Source organism: Ranitomeya imitator, chromosome 4 (assembly GCF_032444005.1).
Source record: "Ranitomeya imitator isolate aRanImi1 chromosome 4, aRanImi1.pri, whole genome shotgun sequence".
Taxonomy (NCBI): Eukaryota; Metazoa; Chordata; class Amphibia; order Anura; family Dendrobatidae; genus Ranitomeya; species Ranitomeya imitator.
Genome location: NC_091285.1, coordinates 414,254,786 through 414,277,778, shown reverse-complemented (window position 1 = coordinate 414,277,778; position 22,993 = coordinate 414,254,786). Strand labels below are relative to the sequence as shown.

The following is a 22,993-nucleotide window of genomic DNA, read 5'->3' as shown; positions in this document are numbered from 1 at the left end:
TGCCCCTGAGGCAAGCATCTGCGTCCCGAGGTGCACGCTAGAAAAGGAGGCGGCACAGAGCTCTGGGACTTTCTCAGCTGCTGGAGACTAGAGCTGCCCACAATGCGTCGCCATGAATACGCAGTGACTTCCGACCCTGTCCCGTGCCCGGAGAATGAGCCGTGCGTCGCTAAACAGGAAGTGTGCACTGTGCAGCACCTGGAGCAAAGGATTGCGGGGGCTGGGGGGATGCAGAGCCTGGCTGGAAGGACAAGGTATGGGCTCTAATATACTGCGTGGGCTGCTATATACTACATGGCTGCTATTTATTACGTGGGCTCTGCTATATACTACGTGGACTGCTATATACTACATGGCTGCTATATACTACGTGGGCTCTGCTATATACTACGTGGGCTCTGCTATATACTACGTGGGCTCTGCTATATACTACGTGGGCTCTGCTATATACTACGTGGGCTCTGCTATATACTACGTGGGCTCTGCTATATACTACGTGGGCTCTGCTATATACTACGTGGGCTGCTATATACTACATGGGATGCTATATACTACATGGGCTCTGCTATATACTACGTGGGCTGCTATATACTACGTGGGCTGCTATATACTACGTGGGCTGCTATTTACTACGTGGGCTGCTATTTACTACGTGGGCTGCTATTTACTACGTGGGCTGCTATTTACTACGTGGGCTGCTATTTACTACGTGGGCTGCTATATACTACGTGGGCTGCTATATACTACGTGGGCTGCTATATACTACGTGGGCTGTGCTGTATACTACAATGTGGGCTGTGCTGTATACTACAATGTGGGCAGTGCTGTATACTACTGTGTGGGTTGTGCTGTATACTACTGTGTGGGCTGTGCTGTATACTACTGTGTGGTCTGTGCTATATACTACTATGTGAGGACTGAAACAAGGCCAGGGGGCTGGATGGGTGCAATGTCGTGATTTCTGCCCCCATAATGTGCTCAGATTTCTTCTTCCCCCCCTAATGTCCTGATTTCTGCCCCCATCCCCCCCCATATGTTCCTCAGATTTCTCCACCACATGCAACTGCACCCGGGAAGGGAGGGGATGGAGGCAGGAATCAGGACATTATGGGGGCAGAAGAAATCTGAGGAGATTATAGGGGGCAGAAATCTGAGGGGGGGGGGCCAAACTGATCTTTTGCCCCGGGTGCAGGAGGAGCTAGATACACCTCTGCAAGATGGGAGGGGGGAGCAGAGCCACGCATACAAGATGGGAGGGGGGAGCCATGCATATAACTGGGGGAGCCACACAGAGCAGGACAAGAGGGGGGAGCCACACATGATGGACAGTGATGAGGGGACCATTCACACCGGCTTATACTCGAGTCGATAAGCTTACCCAGTTTTTTGTGGGAAAATTAGGTGCCTCGGCTTATACTCGAGTATATACGGTGTGTAATATATACACATGTATGTGTGTGTGGCTGTATCTATATAGCTTTGTCTCCATAAAAAGAGGGGGGCCTAGGCACAGTTCTTGCACAGGGGCCCCAAGCTGTCGGTGTCTGCCCCTGCCCAGGTAACAATTGTACTCGCATCTTACAGAAGGGAGTACAATTGAGGCTCTGACTGCCGGGTCAGAGCGACGTGAGCAGTGTGATCAGATCACGTGATCAAGCTGCTGATGCCGCTCACTTGCGCTGCAGAGGCAAACACTGGTGGTAAGTGCCCCAGTGGAGCAGAAGACACCGAAGATTAAGTGCACGGGAGGGGGGGGGACAATTTGAGTGGGGATGGGGGGATTTATTATGTGTGGGGAGAATTGGAGTGGAGATGGGGGTGCTTAATGTGTGGGGTGAGATTTAAGGGCACAAAATGAAGAGCAGAGGGGGAGATGGGGAAACAGTACTGGGGGAATGGGGGCATGTATGAGGAAACAGTATGGGAAGATGGGTGCAGACAGTATAGGGAGCGAACGGGGAATGTATGCGACACAGTATGAGTAGCGATGTGAAAAATGTATGTGGACAGAGTACGGGGAGTGAAGGTGATGGGATTATGTGCAGACAGTATGGGGAGTCAGGTGAGCAGGCAGTATAGAAAGTGAAGGGTTACATATATGAGGAGACAGTATGTTGGACAGGGGGATGTGAGAGGAGACAGTATAAGGAGGGAGGGGAATAGTGTGAGGAGACAATATGGGGGAGAAAAGTGAGTGGGCACAGAATAGAAACTGAGTAGTGGGTTCGTAGCATGGGGGGACAGTGTAAGGGCACAACCAGGAGGGGACAGTATACCAAGGAGGGGGGAGTGTGATGAGAGAGTACAGTATAAATACTAGGCCCTCTAGGGGGGACACAGTATGAGAGGACAGTGTGAAGAGGGGGCCGGTATGGAAAGGAGAGGTCAGTGTGAAGAGCATGTATCATAAGAGGGACAATGTGGGGTCATATTTTGTGCAGACAATATAGTGAAGGGCAATTTTTTATACAGGAGCATTATAATGACACTTGTATCTTTAAGGGCGTCATGTGGAGATTTTCTGCAAAAGAGCGGAGAAGATGGAAGTCTGCAGAGACGGCTGTGGATGAGAAAACTCATCATGGGATCTGGACAAGATGAAGAAAAGAAGGAGAACGACTCGAGAGACGACGCCATCTATAAGGTACCTGGATGTAAATGTTATTTGTGATACTAACTAACTCATGTTTTTATTTATGTTAGGAGCTTTAAAGGGGATGTCCAGGTTTGTAATGAGTCTGCAGTCATTCTTTGTGACTGCAGACTTCTGAGTTCTCACAGTGCACACTGCACGCTGTCAGGATTCTCTCGTGCTGGCGATTTACATACATACAGTCACATGCTAACTAGACATGTGTGGCCTCACTCAATGAAAATGAACTGAGCGAGGCCGGGTACGTCTAGTCGGAATGTGGTCAGACGTATATAAATGACATGCTTGTGCTGACATGACTGTCCACCGGCAAGGGAGAATCCTAAAAGTGTGCAGTGCATTAGTTGTGATAATTCAGAAGCCTGGATGTCAGGATTCAGCTCTGCAGGTTCCAGTAGTCGTCACATGGACACTTCACTGATAGGCGATTTTCATACTTGTGGTCCTGTGAAAACGAGCTTCTCTTCTGCTTCTCTGTTTTTCACTGAACATTGAGAGCATTAGGGAGAGGTGCTCGTGGGTACTTGACTAAGTGTGCAAATCGCATGTGTGCTGGGGGGGGTAGGCCAAAATGAATTCTTTCTCCGGGTGCCAGAAAACCGACATACACCTCTGCCGGTATGCTACTTTGAGCGGTGATTACCAGGTCCGATGGAGGGATGTCTGTGCACAGTGCAGCACAGGCAGTGAGGCAGGGACTGAGGGTGTACACAGAGAGAATGGAGACCCGAAGACTGCGCGTCCCTGTCTACGCTGTAGCCTGGAGCCCTCATTATCATAGGAATATGTCAGTTAAACCTGTCACCCCAAAAATCGTATATGAGATAAGCCCCTGATGCTGGTGGCCTTATCTACAGCATTCTGTACCCCCATGTATCCTGAAAGATGAGAAAAAGAGGTTAGATTATACTCACCCAGGGGCGGTCCCGCTGTGGTCCGGTCCGATGGGCGTCGCGGTGCGGGTCCAGCGCCTCCTATCTTCATACGATGACATCCTCATCTTGTCTTCCTGCCCCTGCTCTGGCGCAGGCGTACTTTGTTTGCCCTGTTGAGGGTAAAGTACTGCGTGAGCAGGCGCTGGGCCTCTCTGACATTTCTCGGCGCCTGCACACTGCAGTACTTTGCTCTGCCCTCAACAGGGCAAACAAAGTACGCCTGCGCCAGAGCAGGGGCAGGAAGACAAGATGAGGACATCATCGTATGAAGATAGGAGGCTCCGGACCAGACCGCGACACCCATCGGACCCAAACCGGACCGGGACCGCCCCTGGGTGAGTATAATCTAACCTCTTTTTCTTACCTTTCAGGATACATCGGGGGCTTACCTACAGCATTACAGAATGCTGTAGATAAGCCCCTGATGCCGGTGGCCTTATCTCATATACGATTTTTGGGGTGACAGACTCCCTTTAATAAATTGTTTTTCTAAAGCTTTATAGTGTAGTTTTAGGTCAGGGAGGAATGGTTAGAGATGAGCTAGGAAGGTGCAGGGACAGGTAGTGATGGCTACTTGCGGACATGTGCGGCACTTGCGGTTTTGCACTTGTGGTGAGATAAAAACACTGCTGGCTGCGTTTTTTCCCACTGCTGCAAGTACCACATTTGCCGGATCGCGGCAAAACCGCAAGTGCCGCACATGTCCGCTAGTCCCATAGGGAATGAATGAGGCCGAACGCAGTGTTGCCGTAAGTGATCCGTTACGCGGCAGATGCGGAAAAACTGCCTGATCTGCTGCAAAAGGGGACTTTCACATCAGCGATTTTTGCCAAAGTCACTGCCGATAGTTTCATACTCAACAATGGGGGAGGCAGCACTAAAAGTGCCTAGGGCAGCAGAAACTCTAAATACGGCTCTGCACATAAAACTTGCCACGCGCAAAACTCGCCATGCGCAAAACTTGCTACACTAACCTGTCACATGCAACTCGACACACAAAAAGTTGCTACACGCATGTCGCCACACAAAACTCATCTCACAAAAGTCGATACATGTATGTCGCCACACGCAACTCAACACACACACACACACACACAACTTGACACATGAAAATCGCTCTAAAACACATACAAGTCTGGTATTATCCTTCAAAAATAAAAATCTGATTAATAAGCAGACAAACTACAAGAGCAACAAATGTACCATATAGGAAATACGGCAGCTGTCAGTCACATGACCTGTCTATTATGTGTATGTGTGAGCTAATATATACTGCCAGGGGGGAGGGCTTCCTGTTGGCTGGGGATTTATCAGGCTGCCAATTTAGCTTACAAATACTGAGGTAAAAATACTGACCAAATAACGTGTGAACGAGGTCTAATACAGGAGGAGATGACATACGGGTATATACTATATACAGGAGGAGATGACATACGGGTATATACTATATACAGGAGGAGATGACATACGGGTATATACTATATACAGGAGGAGATGACATACGGGTATATACTATATACAAGAGATGACATACGGGTATATACTATATACAGGAGGAGATGACATACAGGTATATACTATATACAGGAGGAGATGACACAGGTATATACTACATACAGGAGGAGATGACACACACATATATACTACATACAGGAGGAGATGACATACAGGTATATACAGGAGATGACACACGTATATACTATATACAGGAGGAGATGACACAGGTATATACTATATACAGGAGGAGATGACATACAGGTATATACTATAAACAGGAGGAGATGACACAGGTATATACTACATACAGGAGGAGATGACACACACATATATATACTACATACAGGAGGAGATGACATACACATATATACTACATACAGGAGGAGATGACATACACATATATACTACATACAGGAGGAGATGACATACAGGTATATACAGGAGATGACACACGTACAGTATATACTATATACAGGAGGAGATGACACAGGTATATACTATATACAGGGGAGATGACATACAGGTATATACTAAATATAGGAGATGACATACAGGTATATAGTATACACAGAAGAGATGACATACAGGTATCTATAATATAACGCTGGGAGCGTCACTCTGTCCGAAGCCTCTATAGACTGCGCAAGCGCAGGCGCAGTCTGGGCCTCACAGTGCGACGCTCCCGGGAGATCGCAGTATGCGTTCACACTGAACACACATCGCGATCTCAACCGCAGAAGCAGGGACCGCCAGGAGGGTGAGTATCGGCCTATATTCACCTGTCCCCGTTCCATCGCTGAGCGGCGCCATCTTCCCGGTCTTCGGTCTGTGGTCTTCAGTTCAGAGGGCGCAATGACGCGCTTAATGCGCGCCGGCGCCGCCCTCTGACTGAACAGTCACGGCCAGGAGACCGGGAAGATGGCGGCGCTCAGCGATGGAACGCCGGACAGGTGAGTATAGTAAGTGCTGGGGGGGCCTGAGCTGGCGGCGATACCGGCACCTGACCCTCACAGCGCGCCGGTGTCCCCGCCTGCTCAGGCCCCCCAGCACCGCCGAGCGGGTCAGAGGCAGTATGGGGACGCAGGATGGAGCAGCACATAAGGATGGGGACGCAGGATGGAGCAGCACATAAGGATGGGGACGCAGGATGATGCAGCACATAACAGTATGGGGACGCAGGATGGAGCAGCACATAAGGATGGGGACGCAGGATGGAGCAGCACATAAGGATGGGGACGCAGGATGGAGCAGCACATAAGGATGGGGACGCAGGATGGAGCAGCACATAAGAGGATGGGGACGAAGGATGGAGCAGCACATAAGGATGGGGACGCAGGATGGGAGCAGCACATAAGGATGGGGACGCAGGATGCAGCAGCACATAAGGATGGGGACGCAGGATGGAGCAGCACATAACAGTATGGGGACGCAGGATGGAGCAGCACATAAGGATGGGGACGCAGGATGGAGCAGCACATAAGGATGGGGACGCAGGATGGAGCAGCACATAAGGATGGGGACGCAGGATGGAGCAGCACATAACAGAATGGGGACGCAGGATGGAGCAGCACATAAGGATGGGGACGCAGGATGGGAGCAGCACATAAGGATGGGGACGCAGGATGGAGCAGCATGGGGACGCAGGATGGAGCAGCACAGGATGGAGCAGCACATAAGGATGGGGACGCAGGATGGGAGCAGCACATAAGGATGGGGACGCAGGATGGAGCAGCACATAACAGGATGGGGACGCAGGATGGAGCAGCACATAAGGATGGGGACGCAGGATGGGAGCAGCACATAAGGATGGGGACGCAGGATGGAGCAGCACATAAGGATGGGGACGCAGGATGGAGCAGCACATAAGGATGGGGACGCAGGATGCAGCATGAACATAAGGATGGGGACGCAGGATGCAGCATGAACATAAGGATGGGGACGCAGGATGCAGCAGCACATAAGGATGGGGACGCAGGATGCAGCATGAACATAAGGATGGGGACGCAGGATGGGAGCAGCACATAAGGATGGGGACGCAGGATGCAGCAGCACATAAGGATGGGGACGCAGGATGCAGCATGAACATAAGGATGGGGACGCAGGATGGGAGCAGCACATAAGGATGGGGACGCAGGATGCAGCAGCACATAAGGATGGGGACGCAGGATGGAGCAGCACATAAGGATGGGGACGCAGGATGGAGCAGCACATAAGGATGGGGACGCAGGATGGAGCAGCACATAAGGATGGGGACGCAGGATGCAGCATGAACATAAGGATGGGGACGCAGGATGCAGCAGCACATAAGGATGGGGACGCAGGATGCAGCAGTACATAAGGATGGGGACGCAGGATGCAGCAGCACATAAGGATGGGGACGCAGGATGGAGCAGCACATAAGGATGGGGACGCAGGATGCAGCAGCACATAAGGATGGGGACGCAGGATGCAGCAGCACATAAGGATGGGGACGCAGGATGCAGCATGAACATAAGGATGGGGACGCAGGATGCAGCAGCACATAAGGATGGGGACGCAGGATGCAGCAGCACATAAGGATGGGGACGCAGGATGGAGCAGCACATAAGGATGGGGACGCAGGATGCAGCAGCACATAAGGATGGGGACGCAGGATGCAGCAGCACATAAGGATGGGGACGCAGGATGCAGCAGCACATAAGGATGGGGACGCAGGATGCAGCAGCACATAAGGATGGGGACGCAGGATGCAGCAGCACATAAGGATGGGGACGCAGGATGGAGCAGCACATAAGGATGGGGACGCAGGATGGGAGCAGCACATAAGGATGGGGACGCAGGATGGAGCAGCACATAAGGATGGGGACGCAGGATGCAGCAGCACATAAGGATGGGGATGCAGCAGCACATAAGGATGGGGACGCAGGATGCAGCAGCACATAAGGATGGGGACGCAGGATGGAGCAGCGCATGACAGGATGGGGACGCATGATGGAGCAGCGCATGACAGGATGGGGACGCAGGATGGAGCAGCACATGACAGGATGGGGACGCAGGATGGGAGCAGCGCATCACAGGATGGGAGCAGCGCATGACAGGATGGGGATGCAGGATGGGAGCAGCGCATGACAGGAAAGGGAATGCAGGATGGAGCAGCACATGACAGGATGGGGACGCAGGATGGAGCAGCGCATGACAGGATGGGGACGCAGGATGGAGCAGCACATGACAGGATGGGGACGCAGGATGGAGCAGCGCATGACAGGATGGGGACGCAGGATGGAGCAGCACATACCATGATGGAGACAATATACCAATATAAATGCTCGCCACCTGGGCGTAGAACGGGTTCAATAGCTAGTATACTATATACAGGAGGAGATGACATACAGGTATATACTATATATAAAAGGACACACAAGAGACAGTAAAATAACTGTCACTTCCCAAGAAGCAAAAAAACCATCAAAATAACAATTCAAATTCTTTTATTAAAGATATAACAGAAAATTTAAAACAGCCACATATTGCATATATCACCATATGACCCCAAGGAGGGTAACCACACTCTCTATTTATATGGAGGAAAAAGAGTAAATAAATAGATATTTCTTAGTTATTCCCATATATTATTTCCTACCTAACATAAAGAGCATTTTCCAGAGCAAATATCTCCTATGTGGTATTAAACATATCTCAGGTGCTACATAGCATCCCCACAAGTTAATAAACCTATATAGCTATATAGCTGTAAGGAGATCAAAACGCCCTAAACATATGTGCTCAATCCCTTAGTAAGGAGGAGGGTACGTGTCTCAGATCCGATGAAAGAAATAATGAATTCAAAAACATATGTCCACATACTTTACCTCCAAAAAGTGCCGTAATAGAGAGAGCGGTGCCGGTGTGTGACCCTCCGTGCCCCGACGCGCGTTTCGCATTATTTCTTTCATCGGATCTGAGACACGTACCCTCCACCTTACTATGAGATTGAGCACATATGTTTAGGGCGTTTTGATCTCCTTACAGCTATATAGGTTTATTAACTTGTGGGGATGCTATGTAGCACCTGAGATATGTTTAATACCACATAGGAGATATTTGCTCTGGAAAATGCTCTTTATGTTAGGTAGGAAATAATATATGGGAATAACTAAGAAATATCTATTTATTTACTCTTTTTCCTCCATATAAATAGAGAGTGTGGTTACCCTCCTTGGGGGTCATATGGTGGGATATGCAATATGTGGCTGTTTTAAATTTTCTGTTACATCTTTAATAAAAGAATTTGAATTGTTATTTTGATGGGTTTTTTTGCTTCTTGGGAAGTGAGTTATTTTACTGTCTCTTGTGTGTGCTGATATTGGTAGGAAGTTATTCATCAATTATGATGGGACATTGATTGGTAATCGTATATATAGGAGGAGATGACATACAGGTATATGCTATATACAGGGGAGATGACACAGCAGGTATATACTATATACAGGGGAGATGACATACAGGTATATACTATATATAAGGGAGATGACAAACAGGTGTATACTATACTAGCTATTGAACCCGTTCTACGCCCGGGTGGCGAGCATTTATATTGGTATATTGTCTCCATCATGGTATGTGCTGCTCCATCCTGCGTCCCCATCCTGCCATGCGCTGCTCCATCCTGCGTCCCCATCCTGTCATGTGCTGCTCCATCCTGCGTCCCCATCCTGTCATGTGCTGCTCCATCCTGCGTCCCCATCCTGTCATGCGCTGCTCCATCCTGCGTCCCCATCCTGTCATGTGCTGCTCCATCCTGCGTTCCCTTTCCTGTCATGCGCTGCTCCCATTCTGCGTCCCCATCCTGTCATGCGCTGCTCCCATCCTGCGTCCCCATCCTGTGATGCGCTGCTCCCATCCTGTGATGCGCTGCTCCCATCCTGCGTCCCCATCCTGTCATGCGCTGCTCCATCCTGCGTCCCCATCCTGTCATGCGCTGCTCCATCATGCGTCCCCATCCTGTCATGCGCTGCTCCATCCTGCGTCCCCATCCTTATGTGCTGCTGCATCCTGCGTCCCCATCCTTATGTGCTGCTCCCATCCTGCGTCCCCATCCGTATGTGCTGCTCCATCCTGTGTCCCCATACTGTTATGTGCTGCATCATCCTGCGTCCCCATCCTTATGTGCTGCTCCATCCTGCGTCCCCATCCTTATGTTCATGCTGCATCCTGCGTCCCCATCCTTATGTTCATGCTGCATCCTGCGTCCCCATCCTTATGTGCTGCTCCATCCTGCGTCCCCATCCTTATGTGTTGCTCCATCCTGCGTCCCCATCCTTATGTGCTGCTCCCATCCTGCGTCCCCATCCTTATGTGCTGCTCCATCCTGCGTCCCCATCCTGTTATGTGCTGCTCCATCCTGCGTCCCCATCCTTATGTGCTGCTCCCATCCTGCGTCCCCATCCTTATGTGCTGCTCCATCCTGCGTCCCCATCCTTATGTGCTGCTCCATCCTGCGTCCCCATCCTTATGTGCTGCTCCATCCTGCGTCCCCATCCTTATGTGCTGCTCCATCCTGCGTCCCCATCCTTATGTGCTGCTCCATCCTGCGTCCCCATCCTTATGTGCTGCTCCATCCTGCGTCTCCATCCTTATGTGCTGCTCCATCCTGCGTCCCCATACTGTTATGTGCTGCTCCATCCTGCGTCCCCATCCTTATGTGCTGCTCCCATCCTGCGTCCCCATCCTTATGTGCTGCTCCCATCCTGCGTCCCCATCCTTATGTGTTGCTCCATCCTGCGTCCCCATCCTGTTATGTGCTGCTCCATCCTGCGTCCCCATCCTTATGTGCTGCTCCCATCCTGCGTCCCCATCCTTATGTGCTGCTCCATCCTGCGTCCCCATCCTTATGTGCTGCTCCATCCTGCGTCCCCATCCTTATGTGCTGCTCCATCCTGCGTCCCCATCCTTATGTGCTGCTCCATCCTGCGTCCCCATACTGTTATGTGCTGCATCATCCTGCGTCCCCATCCTTATGTGCTGCTCCATCCTGCGTCCCCATCCTTATGTGCTGCTCCATCCTGCGTCCCCATACTGTTATGTGCTGCACCATCATGCGTCCCCATCCTTATGTGCTGCTCCATCCTGCGTCCCCATCCTTATGTGCTGCTCCATCCTGCGTCCCCAATCCTTATGTGCTGCTCCATCCTGCGTCCCCATCCTTATGTGCTGCTGCGTCCTGCGTCCCCATCCTTATGTGCTGCTCCATCCTGCGTCCCCATCCTTATGTGCTGCTCCATCCTGCGTCCCCATCCTTATGTGCTGCTCCATCCTGCGTCCCCATCCTTATGTGCTGCTCCATCCTGCGTCCCCATCCTTATGTGCTGCTCCATCCTGCGTCCCCATCCTTATGTGCTGCTCCATCCTGCGTCCCCATCCTTATGTGCTGCTCCATCCTGCGTCCCCATCCTTATGTGCTGCTCCATCCTGTGTCCCCATCCTTATGTGCTGCTCCATCCTGTGTCCCCATCCTTATGTGCTGCTCCATCCTGCGTCCCCATCCTTATGTGCTGCATCATCCTGCGTCCCCATCCTTATGTGCTGCTCCATCCTGCGTCCCCATCCTGCGTCCCCATACTGCCTCTGACCCGCTCGGCGCCGAGTGCTGGGGGGCCTGAGCAGGCGGGGACACCGGCGCGCTGTGGGGGTCAGGTGCCGGTATCGCCGCCAGCTCAGGCCCCCAGCACTTACTATATTCACCTGTCCGGCGTTCCATCGCTGAGCGCCGCCATCTTCCCGGTCTCCTGGCTGTGACTGTTCAGTCAGAGGGCGGCGCCGGCGCGCATTAAGCGCGTCATTGCGCCCTCTGAACTGAAGGCCACAGACCGAAGACCGGGAAGATGGCGCCGCTCAGCGATGGAAAGGGGACAGGTGAATATAGGCCGATACTCACCCTCCTGGCGGTCCCTGCTTCTGCGGTGGAGATCGCGGTGTGTGTTCAGTGTGAACGCATACCGCGATCTCCCGGGAGCGTCGCACTGTGAGGCCCAGACTGCGCCGGCGCTTGCGCTTGCGCAGTCTATAGAGGCTTCGGACAGAGTGACGCTCCCAGCGTTATATTATAGATATAAGGGAGATGACAAACATGTATATACTGAGGGGAAAATGAGAGGAGTGAGGGAAAATAGTGGAGTGATCGGAAAATGACAGATGTGAGGTCGAAATGACAAGTGTTAGGCGGGAATGAGAGGAGTGAGGTGCTATATCTAACCACAGCTATTTCCTATGCCCAGGCAACGGCTCTTCAGCTAGTATGGTATAAAATCGGACAGCACATGTACCAGAAACACAGACACGTGAAGGGCCAGAAGTGCAGGAAAGAATCTCTGGAGCAGGGCGGCCTCACCACGTCACCTGGGCTGGCAGGGCCCTCTGCAGGGTGGGCTCCGGCTCCTGCCCTCACTGTCTGCCCCCCTTCCAGCACACAGATCAGCAGCTCTTATCTCAGGCACTCCATTAACCCACCGTGTGCTGGCCCATCACTCACCGGCAGAAGGTAGGCTGCTGAGCGGCGGACAGTTCCGCGCACGCGCAGGGCGCAGATAATCTTACCCAGGATCATTCTCCTGACCACGGCCTGGAGCGCTAAGGACCTTGGGTAAGGGAGCGTGTGCAAGTCCCAGGAAGCACTGCTACATCTGCCATTAGGAGTGTGACAAGGAGCTGCTGCTATAGTAGAGATTCTACACGGAGGGCTGACTACTAGTCACCATGGGGCTTCAGTGAAAGAGATGCGCTGTGCTGTGCGCCGCTATAAGGACAGGACAGCTGTGCGTCTCCAGTAGTAATGGCTATTGGTAGACGCTCCCTAATGCGCAGTTCCTAGACAGCTGCAGGGTGTGAAGTGTATGCAGAGTGGGGGAGAGTACACTATAGGCAGAGTGGGGGAGAGTGCACTATAGACAGAGTGGGGGAGAGTACACTATAGGCAGAGTGGGGGAGAGTACACTATAGGCAGAGTGGGGGGGTACACTATAGGCAGAGTGGGGGAGTACACTATAGGCAGAGTGGGGGAGTACACTATACGCAGAGTGGGAGAGTGCACTATAGGCAGAGTGGGGGAGTACACTATAGGCAGAGTGGGGGAGTACACTATAGGCAGGGTGGGGGAGTACACTATACGCAGAGTGGGGGAGAGTACACTATAGGCAGAGTGGGGGGGTACACTATAGGCAGAGTGGGGGAGTACACTATAGGCAGAGTGGGGGAGTACACTATACGCAGAGTGGGAGAGTGCACTATAGGCAGAGTGGGGGAGTACACTATAGGCAGAGTGGGGGAGTACACTATAGGCAGGGTGGGGGAGTACACTATACGCAGAGTGGGGGAGAGTACACTATAGGCAGAGTGGGGGAGTACACTATAGGCAGAGTGGGGCAGTACACTATAGGCAGAGTGGGGGAGTACACTATACGCAGAGTGGGAGAGTGCACTATAGGCAGAGTGGGGGAGTACACTATAGGCAGAGTGGGGGAGTACACTATAGGCAGGGTGGGGGAGTACACTATACGCAGAGTGGGGGAGAGTACACTATAGGCAGAGTGGGGGAGTACACTATAGGCAGAGTGGGGCAGTACACTATAGGCAGAGTGGGGGAGTACACTATACGCAGAGTGGGAGAGTGCACTATAGGCAGAGTGGGGGAATACACTATAGTCAGAGTGGGGGGATTACACTATACGCAGAGTGGGGGGAGTACACTATAGGCAGAGTGGGGGAGTACACTATAGGCAGAGTGGGGGAGTACACTATAGGCAGAGTGGGGGAGTACACTATAGGCAGAGTGGGGGAGTACACTGTAGACAGAGTGGGGGGGAGTACACTATAGGCAGAGTGGGGGGGGAGTACACTGTAGACAGAGTGGGGGGGAGCACACTATAGGCAGAGTGGGGGGGAGTACACTATAGGCAGAGTGGGGGGAGTACACTGTAGGCAGAGTGGGGGAGTACACTGTAGGCAGAGTGGGGGGAGTACACTATAGGCAGAGTGGGGGGGAGTACACTATAGGCAGAGTGGGGGGGAGTACACTATAGGCAGAGTGGGGGGGAGTACACTATAGGCAGAGTGGGGGGAGTACACTATAGGCAGAGTGGGGGGGTACACTATAGGCAGAGTGGGGGAGTACACTACGCAGAGTGGGGGAGTACACTGTAGGCAGAGTGGGGGAGTACACTGTAGGCAGAGTGGGGGAGTTCACTATAGGCAGGGTGGGGGAGAGTACACTATAGGCAGAGTGGGGGAGTACACTATAGGCAGAGTGGGGCAGTACACTATAGGCAGAGTGGGGGAGTACACTATACGCAGAGTGGGAGAGTGCACTATAGGCAGAGTGGGGGAGTACACTATAGGCAGAGTGGGGGAGTACACTATAGGCAGGGTGGGGGAGTACACTATACGCAGAGTGGGGGAGAGTACACTATAGGCAGAGTGGGGGAGTACACTATAGGCAGAGTGGGGCAGTACACTATAGGCAGAGTGGGGGAGTACACTATACGCAGAGTGGGAGAGTGCACTATAGGCAGAGTGGGGGAATACACTATAGTCAGAGTGGGGGGATTACACTATACGCAGAGTGGGGGGAGTACACTATAGGCAGAGTGGGGGAGTACACTATAGGCAGAGTGGGGGAGTACACTATAGGCAGAGTGGGGGAGTACACTATAGGCAGAGTGGGGGAGTACACTGTAGACAGAGTGGGGGGGAGTACACTATAGGCAGAGTGGGGGGGGAGTACACTGTAGACAGAGTGGGGGGGAGCACACTATAGGCAGAGTGGGGGGGAGTACACTATAGGCAGAGTGGGGGGAGTACACTGTAGGCAGAGTGGGGGAGTACACTGTAGGCAGAGTGGGGGGAGTACACTATAGGCAGAGTGGGGGGGAGTACACTATAGGCAGAGTGGGGGGGAGTACACTATAGGCAGAGTGGGGGGGAGTACACTATAGGCAGAGTGGGGGGAGTACACTATAGGCAGAGTGGGGGGGTACACTATAGGCAGAGTGGGGGAGTACACTACGCAGAGTGGGGGAGTACACTGTAGGCAGAGTGGGGGAGTACACTGTAGGCAGAGTGGGGGAGTTCACTATAGGCAGGGTGGGGGAGTACATTATAGGCAGAGTGGGGGGAGTTCACTATACGCAGGATCAGGCTTGTACATTATAGGCAGAGTGGGGGGAGTACACTATAGGCAGAGTGGGGGGGAGTACACTGTAGGCAAAGTGGGGGGAGTACACTATAGGCAGAGTGGGGGAGTACACTATAGGCAGAGTGGGGTAGCACACTGTATGCAGAGTGGGGTAGCACACTGTATGCAGAGTGGGGAAGTACACTGTAGGCAGAGTGGGGGAGTACACTGTAGGCAGAGTGGGGGGAGTACACTGTAGGCAGAGTGGGGGGAGTACACTGTAGGCAGAGTGGGGGGGAGTACACTATAGGCAGAGTGGGGGGGAGTACACTATAGGCAGAGTGGGGGGGAGTACACTATAGGCAGAGTGGGGGGGAGTACACTATAGGCAGAGTGGGGGGAGTACACTATAGGCAGAGTGGGGGGGTACACTATAGGCAGAGTGGGGGGAGTACACTGTAGGCAGAGTGGGGGAGTACACTGTAGGCAGAGTGGGGGAGTTCACTATAGGCAGAGTGGGGGAGTACATTATAGGCAGAGTGGGGGGAGTTCACTATACGCAGGATCAGGCTTGTACATTATAGGCAGAGTGGGGGGGAGTACACTATAGGCAGAGTGGGGGGGAGTACACTGTAGACAGAGTGGGGGGGAGTACACTATAGGCAAAGTGGGGGGAGTACACTATAGGCAGAGTGGGGGAGTACACTATAGGCAGAGTGGGGTAGCACACTGTATGCAGAGTGGGGGAGTACACTATAGGCAGAGTGGGGGAGTACACTTTAGGCAGCGTGGGGGAGTACATTATAGGCAGAGTGGGGGGAGTTCACTATACGCAGGATCAGGCTTGTACATTATAGGCAGAGTGGGGGGAGTACACTATAGGCAGAGTGGGGGAGTACACTGTAGGCAGAGTGGGGGAGTACATTATTGGCAGGGTGGGGGGAGTGCACTATAGGCAGAGTGGGGGGAGTTCACTATACGCAGGATCAGGCTTGTACATTATAGGCAGAGTGGGGGGAGTACACTATAGGCAGAGTGGGGGAGTACACTGTAGGCAGAGTGGGGGAGTACATTATTGGCAGGGTGGGGGGAGTGCACTATAGGCAGAGTGGGGGGAGTACACTATACGCAGGATCAGGCTTGTACATTATAGGCATTGTGGGGGGATGTCTAGCTGCTGAATACAAGAAATAAGCTAAATTTGAGTCTCCTGAAAAAAAGAAAAACTTTTTAATTGAAGCTTGAAAAAACGCCATCAGAGATCCATCAGAGACCAAACTCACTCAGCCCCAACGCGCGTTTTGTGTGGGCTTCCTCTTTGGGCGCGCTGGGGCTGAGTGCGTTTCATCTCTGATTGATACCAAGGGAAAGAACTTACCGTATATATATATATATATATATATATATATATATATATATATATAGCTTCTTTACTTGTGGCTGTTGCTCCCTTAAAGTGGTACACACCCTATTACTACAAGGAGTGTTGGGCTCTTTCTTGCTTGGTTTTTTCGGCACTTCACTATGTTACTTGGAATATACGGTAGTTTCAATATTTGTGTGTTCTTTTAAAGAAATACATACCTTGCTACTCTGGCAACTGTTATACTCCTTGTCCCGTTTGGTGTATGGTTATTTATAAGTGGGAGTAATTGCTGTATATTTGCATTGGCACTTTATACGACTTGCTGCTGCTTTTGGTTCTCCTACTCCATTTCACTTTTCTATTTTTAGACCATTCGCTTTACACCTGTGTTTATTAACTATCCACTTTGTTGTCTTTTCTCCTTTGCTCCATTGGGGGACACAGGACCATGGGTGTATACTGATTGCCACTAGGAGGCTGACACTAAGATAACACAAAAAAAGTTATCTTCTCCTCTGCAGTATACACCCACGTGCTGGCTCCCAGTTCTTGCTTAGTGTCTGTAGGAGGCACATGGATGGGTCTGCTATTCAGACCCAAAACTCTTTATTGTTTTATTTTTACATTTTTTATTTTATTTTTCACAATGGACGAAGGAGCGACAGATCCTTTCAAGGCTCTGATCTCCCTGAACTATCAACATGTGAGCACAGAGAGTGTCGCCTCCACGTATCCTCTCCTGCGACGTGGGATGCAACGCCTCCGCTGATTCTTAGGGGTGACGGATCTCATCAAGAGCACCGATCTCCATACACCTTCAATGGCCGAGCACATGGAGTGTCGCCTTCACGTATCCTCTTCCGTAGCCAGGCCTACTGCCGGATATTCAGCCCTGTCCCATCCTAGAGGATTAACCTCTTGGATATACAGAGGCCCACCTTGTGGCGTCCGAGCAGCCCCCATTGCACCACCACTGTTAAAACAGATGGTACAACCAACAGCAGCACAGGAGGACCTGCAGCAAAGCTGCCCCTGCCACCCGGCAGCTTCTCCGGGTAAGTGCTGGGGCTGGAGGGCTCCTTTCAGGCGGTCTGGGTCGGCGCTGAGTAAGGAGGGACCCATCCTCATTGTGGGGGCGCGTATCGGCTCTTTCCTGTATCGGCACCGGCGGGCGCTGCAAATTTAGTCCCTGGCTTCGGCCCTGTTCTAGACCGCAACCCTCGACTCCACCCACGCTATGATGCAATGCAGAGGCTCCGCCCACCAGTCCTGGCGCTTCTCGCACAGCACGAGAAGCACCTCTCAGATCACGGGGGCCATCTTTCTCCCCACAGACCACCTCAGCACGCACTCTATCTGCCATCAGGACGGACGCAGCAAGTGTCGTGCAGGGTCCACCCAGTCGGAGTAACGCAGGAGGAGCGGGGACACAGACCTGGGTAAGGGAGCGCTGCATTTTACAGATCCCCTAATATTATAGGGCCACATAGAAGGGTACATCATGTCCCAGCCTAAGATGTTAAAAAAGTCTAACAAGACTATGGCTATGTTCTTCACTTCATGCTCCTCCTGCCAATCTGCATTTCCTAAGGCTCAGAGTTCACCGCTCTGCAATGCCTGTGACCCCAACTGCGCTCAGGAGCCCTCTGCCGCCACCGAGCCCAGTGTACCTAGTCCACCTGAGTCGGCTTGGTCACTGTCTCAGTCCATGGCTTCGCTGGCCAAAGCGATTGAATCCCTCCATGATCCTTCGGGGGGGACCGGAGCGTTTGCAGGACTGATGTAAACGGACCCTCCCCAAGACGGGAGCAGTCAGTTAGCAGGGGCCAAAAGCACTCTAGAAGCCGTCAGGCACCTAGAAGAGGGATCCGTAGCACATGTCCTGAGCAGACACGTGCCTTGTCACCTCACAGCTCCGCTTCTCACTCTCTCTCTCCAGAGTTCAGTAGCGAAAGCGAATCTGACTGACAATCTGATGGTTCCTTAGATCCGGATTCACCAGACTTTCAGAAGACAGTGGATTCGCTTATTGAGGCTGTCAACCAGGCTTTAAAGGTTGAGAAAGATTCCGGCTCCGCTCCGGATCACACGGTGTCCTTTAAGAGAACTAAACGCTCTCATAAGGCATTTGCTATTCACCCCAAATTTAGAGCCATAGTTAATAGGCATAGAGAACGTCCGGATAAACGGTTCACAGGACAAAGGCGTCTTGAAGCCAAGTATCCTTTTTCAGCTGATCTGAAAAAAGATTGGGCTGAATCTCCGGCGATAGATCCCTCAGTATCCCGCCTAGCATCCAAAACTCTCCTGTCCATACCAGATGGCTCATCCATCAAAAATCCCACAGACCGTCAGATAGAAAGTTTGTCTCGCTCTGTCTTTGAAGCCTCAGGTTCGGCTCTCTATCCATCCTTTGCCGCAGCTTGGGTAGCTAAGGCTATGGTCTTCTGGTCAGAGACCTTAGCTAATTCAGAGGCGGCAAACCTTGCCAACCAAATATCCAGGGCAGGCGATTACCTGGTACATGCATCTTTGGATGAGGCTGGTTGTGCTGCTCAGTCAGAATCCAATGCCATGTCTATCAGAAGGTCATTATGGCTCAGAGAGTGGAATGGGGACTCAAAAAGTCTCTCACCTCCCTTCATTATCAAAGCGGCCGCTTATTTGGGGAAAAGCTGGATCAGATCATTTCCGATACTACGGGAGGAAAGAGTAAATTCCTTACCCAACAGAGACTTAGACATCCCTTTTGGAGACATCAACAAATCCATTTCCGTTCCTTTCGCTCCACTCCAAGCTGGGCCACTACCACTACTTCATCCGGATCAGGACGTTCGCCATGAAGAGATGGAGGAACTCGGGTCTCGTACAGACCTAACCACCATTGGAAGCCCCGACCCAAACAGTTGAGGCCTAAAAGACCTAGGTCCCTGAGATTTTCTTCATGTTGACTAGCAGCGCTCTCCGGTCGACACCGGCAGGGTAGGCAGCCACCTACTTCTCTTTCATCAGGTCTGGCTTTCCTTCATCTCCGACAAGTAGGTCAAAGCTCTGGTGTCATCCGGATACAAAAACGACATTGCTGCGCGCACCCCTTAATGTTTCTTTTCCTCCCGTTCTCCCTCTTTGCGTCATGATGGCGTCATTGTCCCCGTCCCAGAAAGTGAAAGGTTTTATGGTTTCTATTCAAACCTTTGTGTCGTCCCAAAGAAGGACAGAAAGGTGAGACCTATACTAGACCTCAAACTTCTAAACAAGTTTGTCAAGGTCCGCTATTTCCTCATGGAATCTCTGCATTCAGTTATCACTTCCCTAGAAGAAGGGGAATTCTTGGCCTCAATTGACATCCGAGACGCTTACTTGCACATTCTAATTTTTCCCCCTTGCCAGAGATTCCTGCACTTCGCCGTTTGCGACCAGCATTTCCAATTCAAGGCCCTGCCCTTCGGCCTTGCTACTGCCCCCAGAGGGATCACAAAGGGCATGGCGGCCGTCATGTCCATCCTCCAGTCTTGGGGCATGATCGTTCTGCCTTATCTGGATGACCTGTTTATCAAAGGTCCGTCTTTCCACGACTGTGCGGAGTTTGTTCGCATTACTTGAGATACCCTTTCTCTCCTGGGCTGGCTGATAAACTAAAACAAATCCTCCTCGGTCCCAGCTCAGAAAATTTCCTTTCTAGGAATGTCCTTGGACTCGTCTCAGGGTTGGTAACTCTCCCTCCAGACAAGGCCTTAGCCCTTCAACAAAGAGCTCGAGCACTTTGTCAGTCTTACCCTCACTCCATCCGGTTTGCAATGAGGGTACTAGGAAAGATGGTGGCTGCAATGGAAGCGGTTCCCTTTGCGTAACTGCACCTTCGTCCCCTACAACATGCCCTTCTGGCAGCTTGGGACAGAAACCCTTTCTCCCTCGACTGAAGGTGCCGCATATCCCTGCAGGTCAGACAGACTCTCTCAAGTGGTGGACATTAAACTCTTCCCTCAACCGAGGGAAGTCTTTTCTACCCGTTCAATGGCTAGTAGTGACTTACGATGCCAGTATTTCAGGCTGGAGTGCAGTCTTCCGTCACCACACTGCCCAGGGCCACTGGTCAATTCAGGAATCGAAGCTACCGATCAACGTTCTGGAGATCCGTGCTATTCGACTGGCCCTGCAGCATTTCTTTCATATTCTGTCAGGTCACCCCATCCATACCAAATCAGACAATGCCATACATCAATCATCAGAGGGCACCCGCAGTAGGGCGGCCATGTCTGAGGTAACTCACATCCTTCGTTGGGCAGAGAACAACCGCTCGGTGATCTCTGCATTGCACATTCCTGGGGTGGAAAACTGGACAGCAGACTTTCTCAGCTTTCAGGGTCTCACTTCGGGGGAGTGGGAGCTCCAAACGGAAGTCTTGAACCAGATCTGTTTTCGCTGGGGGATCCAAGATGTGGACCTCATGGCGTCCAGACTGAATGCCAAGGTTCCCCAGTTCATAGCGAGGTTTCGAGATCCAAGAGCCATCTGTGTCAACGCTCTGCTTCTTTCATGGCGCCAATTTCACCTTCTGTACATTTTTCCTCCTCTACCGTTAATCCCCAGATCAATCAGGAAAATCAAGGCAGAAGGAGTACCAGTGATCCTGGTGGCTCCCGATTGGCTCGCCACACGTGGTTCGCAGAGATGGTACGCCTCATCGCCGACATTCCCTTGAGATGGCCGGATCGGCCAGATCTACTCTCCCAGGACCCCTTCTACCACCAGAACTCAGGGGCCCTGTGTTTAACGGCGTGGCCATTGAATCCTGGGTCTTAACCCAGGCAGGGTTTTCTCAACAGGTCATTTCCACCATGGTTAGGTTAGTGTCCATAAACCCTCATCGGTAAGCATCTATCATCGTACCTGGAAGACATTTTTTGCTTGATGCAAGGAGCGTTGTCTTTGTCCTCTCATCTTCTCAGTCCCCACCATTTTAGAGTTCCTACAGGCCGGTCTGTACTCTGGGCTGGCACTCAGTTCTCTCAAGGGCCAAATCTCCGCCCTATCAGTCTTATTTCAGAGACGCATCACGTCAAGACTTCAGGTTAAGACTTTTCTGCAGGGGGTGACACATGTTGCTCCTCCCTATCGCATGCCTTTAGAGCCTTGGGACCTCAACTTGGTGCTAAGTGCCCTTCAGGAACCTCCCATTGAACCGCTTCAGGACATTTTGCTGACTTTTCTGTCCCGGAGGTTGCCTTCCTTGTGGCGGAAATAGCCACCTTATCCTGCCGGGCGCCTTTCCTTAATTTCCATCAGGACAAGGTTGTCCTTAGGCCGTCGCCATCCTTTTTGCCAAAGGTCGTTTTGTCCTTCCATCTTATCAAGGACATTGTTCTTCCTTCCTTTTGTCCGGCCCCTATTCACAGAGTTGAAAGAGCTCTCTACACTCTGGACCTGGTCAGAGCTCTGCGAAGGTACGTCTCAAGGACAGCATGTTTCAGAAGAACAGATGCTCTGTTCTTTCTCTCGGAAGGTCACAGGAAGGGTCTTGCCGCTTCTAAGGCCACGGTAGCCAGGTGGATTCATTCCACCATCCAGCAGTCATACCGAGTCAGAAGTCAGCCCATTCCAGAGGGGATCAGAGTACACTCCACTCGGGCGGTGGGGGCTTCTTGGGCCATTTGGCATCAGGCGACGGCGGAGCAGATCTGTAAAGCTGCAACTTGGTCCAGTTTACATACCGTCACAAAGCACTATAATATTCACTCTCAGACTTCAGTGGATGCGAGTCTGGGCAGAAGAATTCTGCAGGCAGCGGTGACTCACGTTTAGGCAGTTGATGCATGAAGCCTAATACTTTGTATTGTTTCCCACCCAGGGAGTGCTTTGGGACGTCCCATGGTCTGTGTCCCCCAATGAGGCAAAGGAGAAACAGGGATTTTTGTGTACACACCGTAAAATCCTTTTCTCCGATCCACTCCTTGGGGGACACAGCACCCACACTGTTAGCCTATCGGCTTATATGGCTTTTGCCTGTTCTTTTAAGTTGACATGTTGTACTCTTCTATGTCGTTACTATTTGTTCCTACTGCTTTTGCACCGAACTGGTTCTCTGGGAGCCAAAACGAGGGTGTATACTGCAGAGGAGGAGCTAAATTTTTTGTGTTAACTTAGTGTTAGCCTCCTAGTGGCAAGCAGCATACAACCCATGGTCTGTGTCCCCCAATGAGTTGCTCGGAGAATGTAAGTTATTTTGTTGTAATATATTTAATAAAATATTTTTTGGTACATTTTATATGGGATTCTTTTGCTCCTTTTCCTTTATTGTTTGTATCTGTAATTATGGGAGTATCCTATGCTAATTTAGCCCCTTTCACCACTGGGTATAGGAATGAATTAAAGATGTTTTTTGTTCTAAGATCTTTGCC

The 22,993-nt window shown here is 51.6% G+C and overlaps 1 protein-coding gene across 3 annotated transcripts in view; it reads right to left on the bottom strand.

Moving 5' to 3' along the window:
- The window catches only part of LOC138676289 (transmembrane protein 53-A-like), a 100,155-nt gene extending 87,474 nt beyond the window's left edge, over positions 1–12,681 (bottom strand). For all 3 annotated transcript variants that reach the window (XM_069765441.1, XM_069765439.1, XM_069765435.1), the window contains exon 1: positions 12,593–12,681. In XM_069765441.1, the coding sequence (XP_069621542.1) occupies positions 12,593–12,667 (75 nt within the window). In that variant the 5' untranslated portion in view covers positions 12,668–12,681. The remainder of the gene's footprint in view (positions 1–12,592) is intronic.
- Between the last annotated feature and the right edge of the window lie 10,312 nt (positions 12,682–22,993).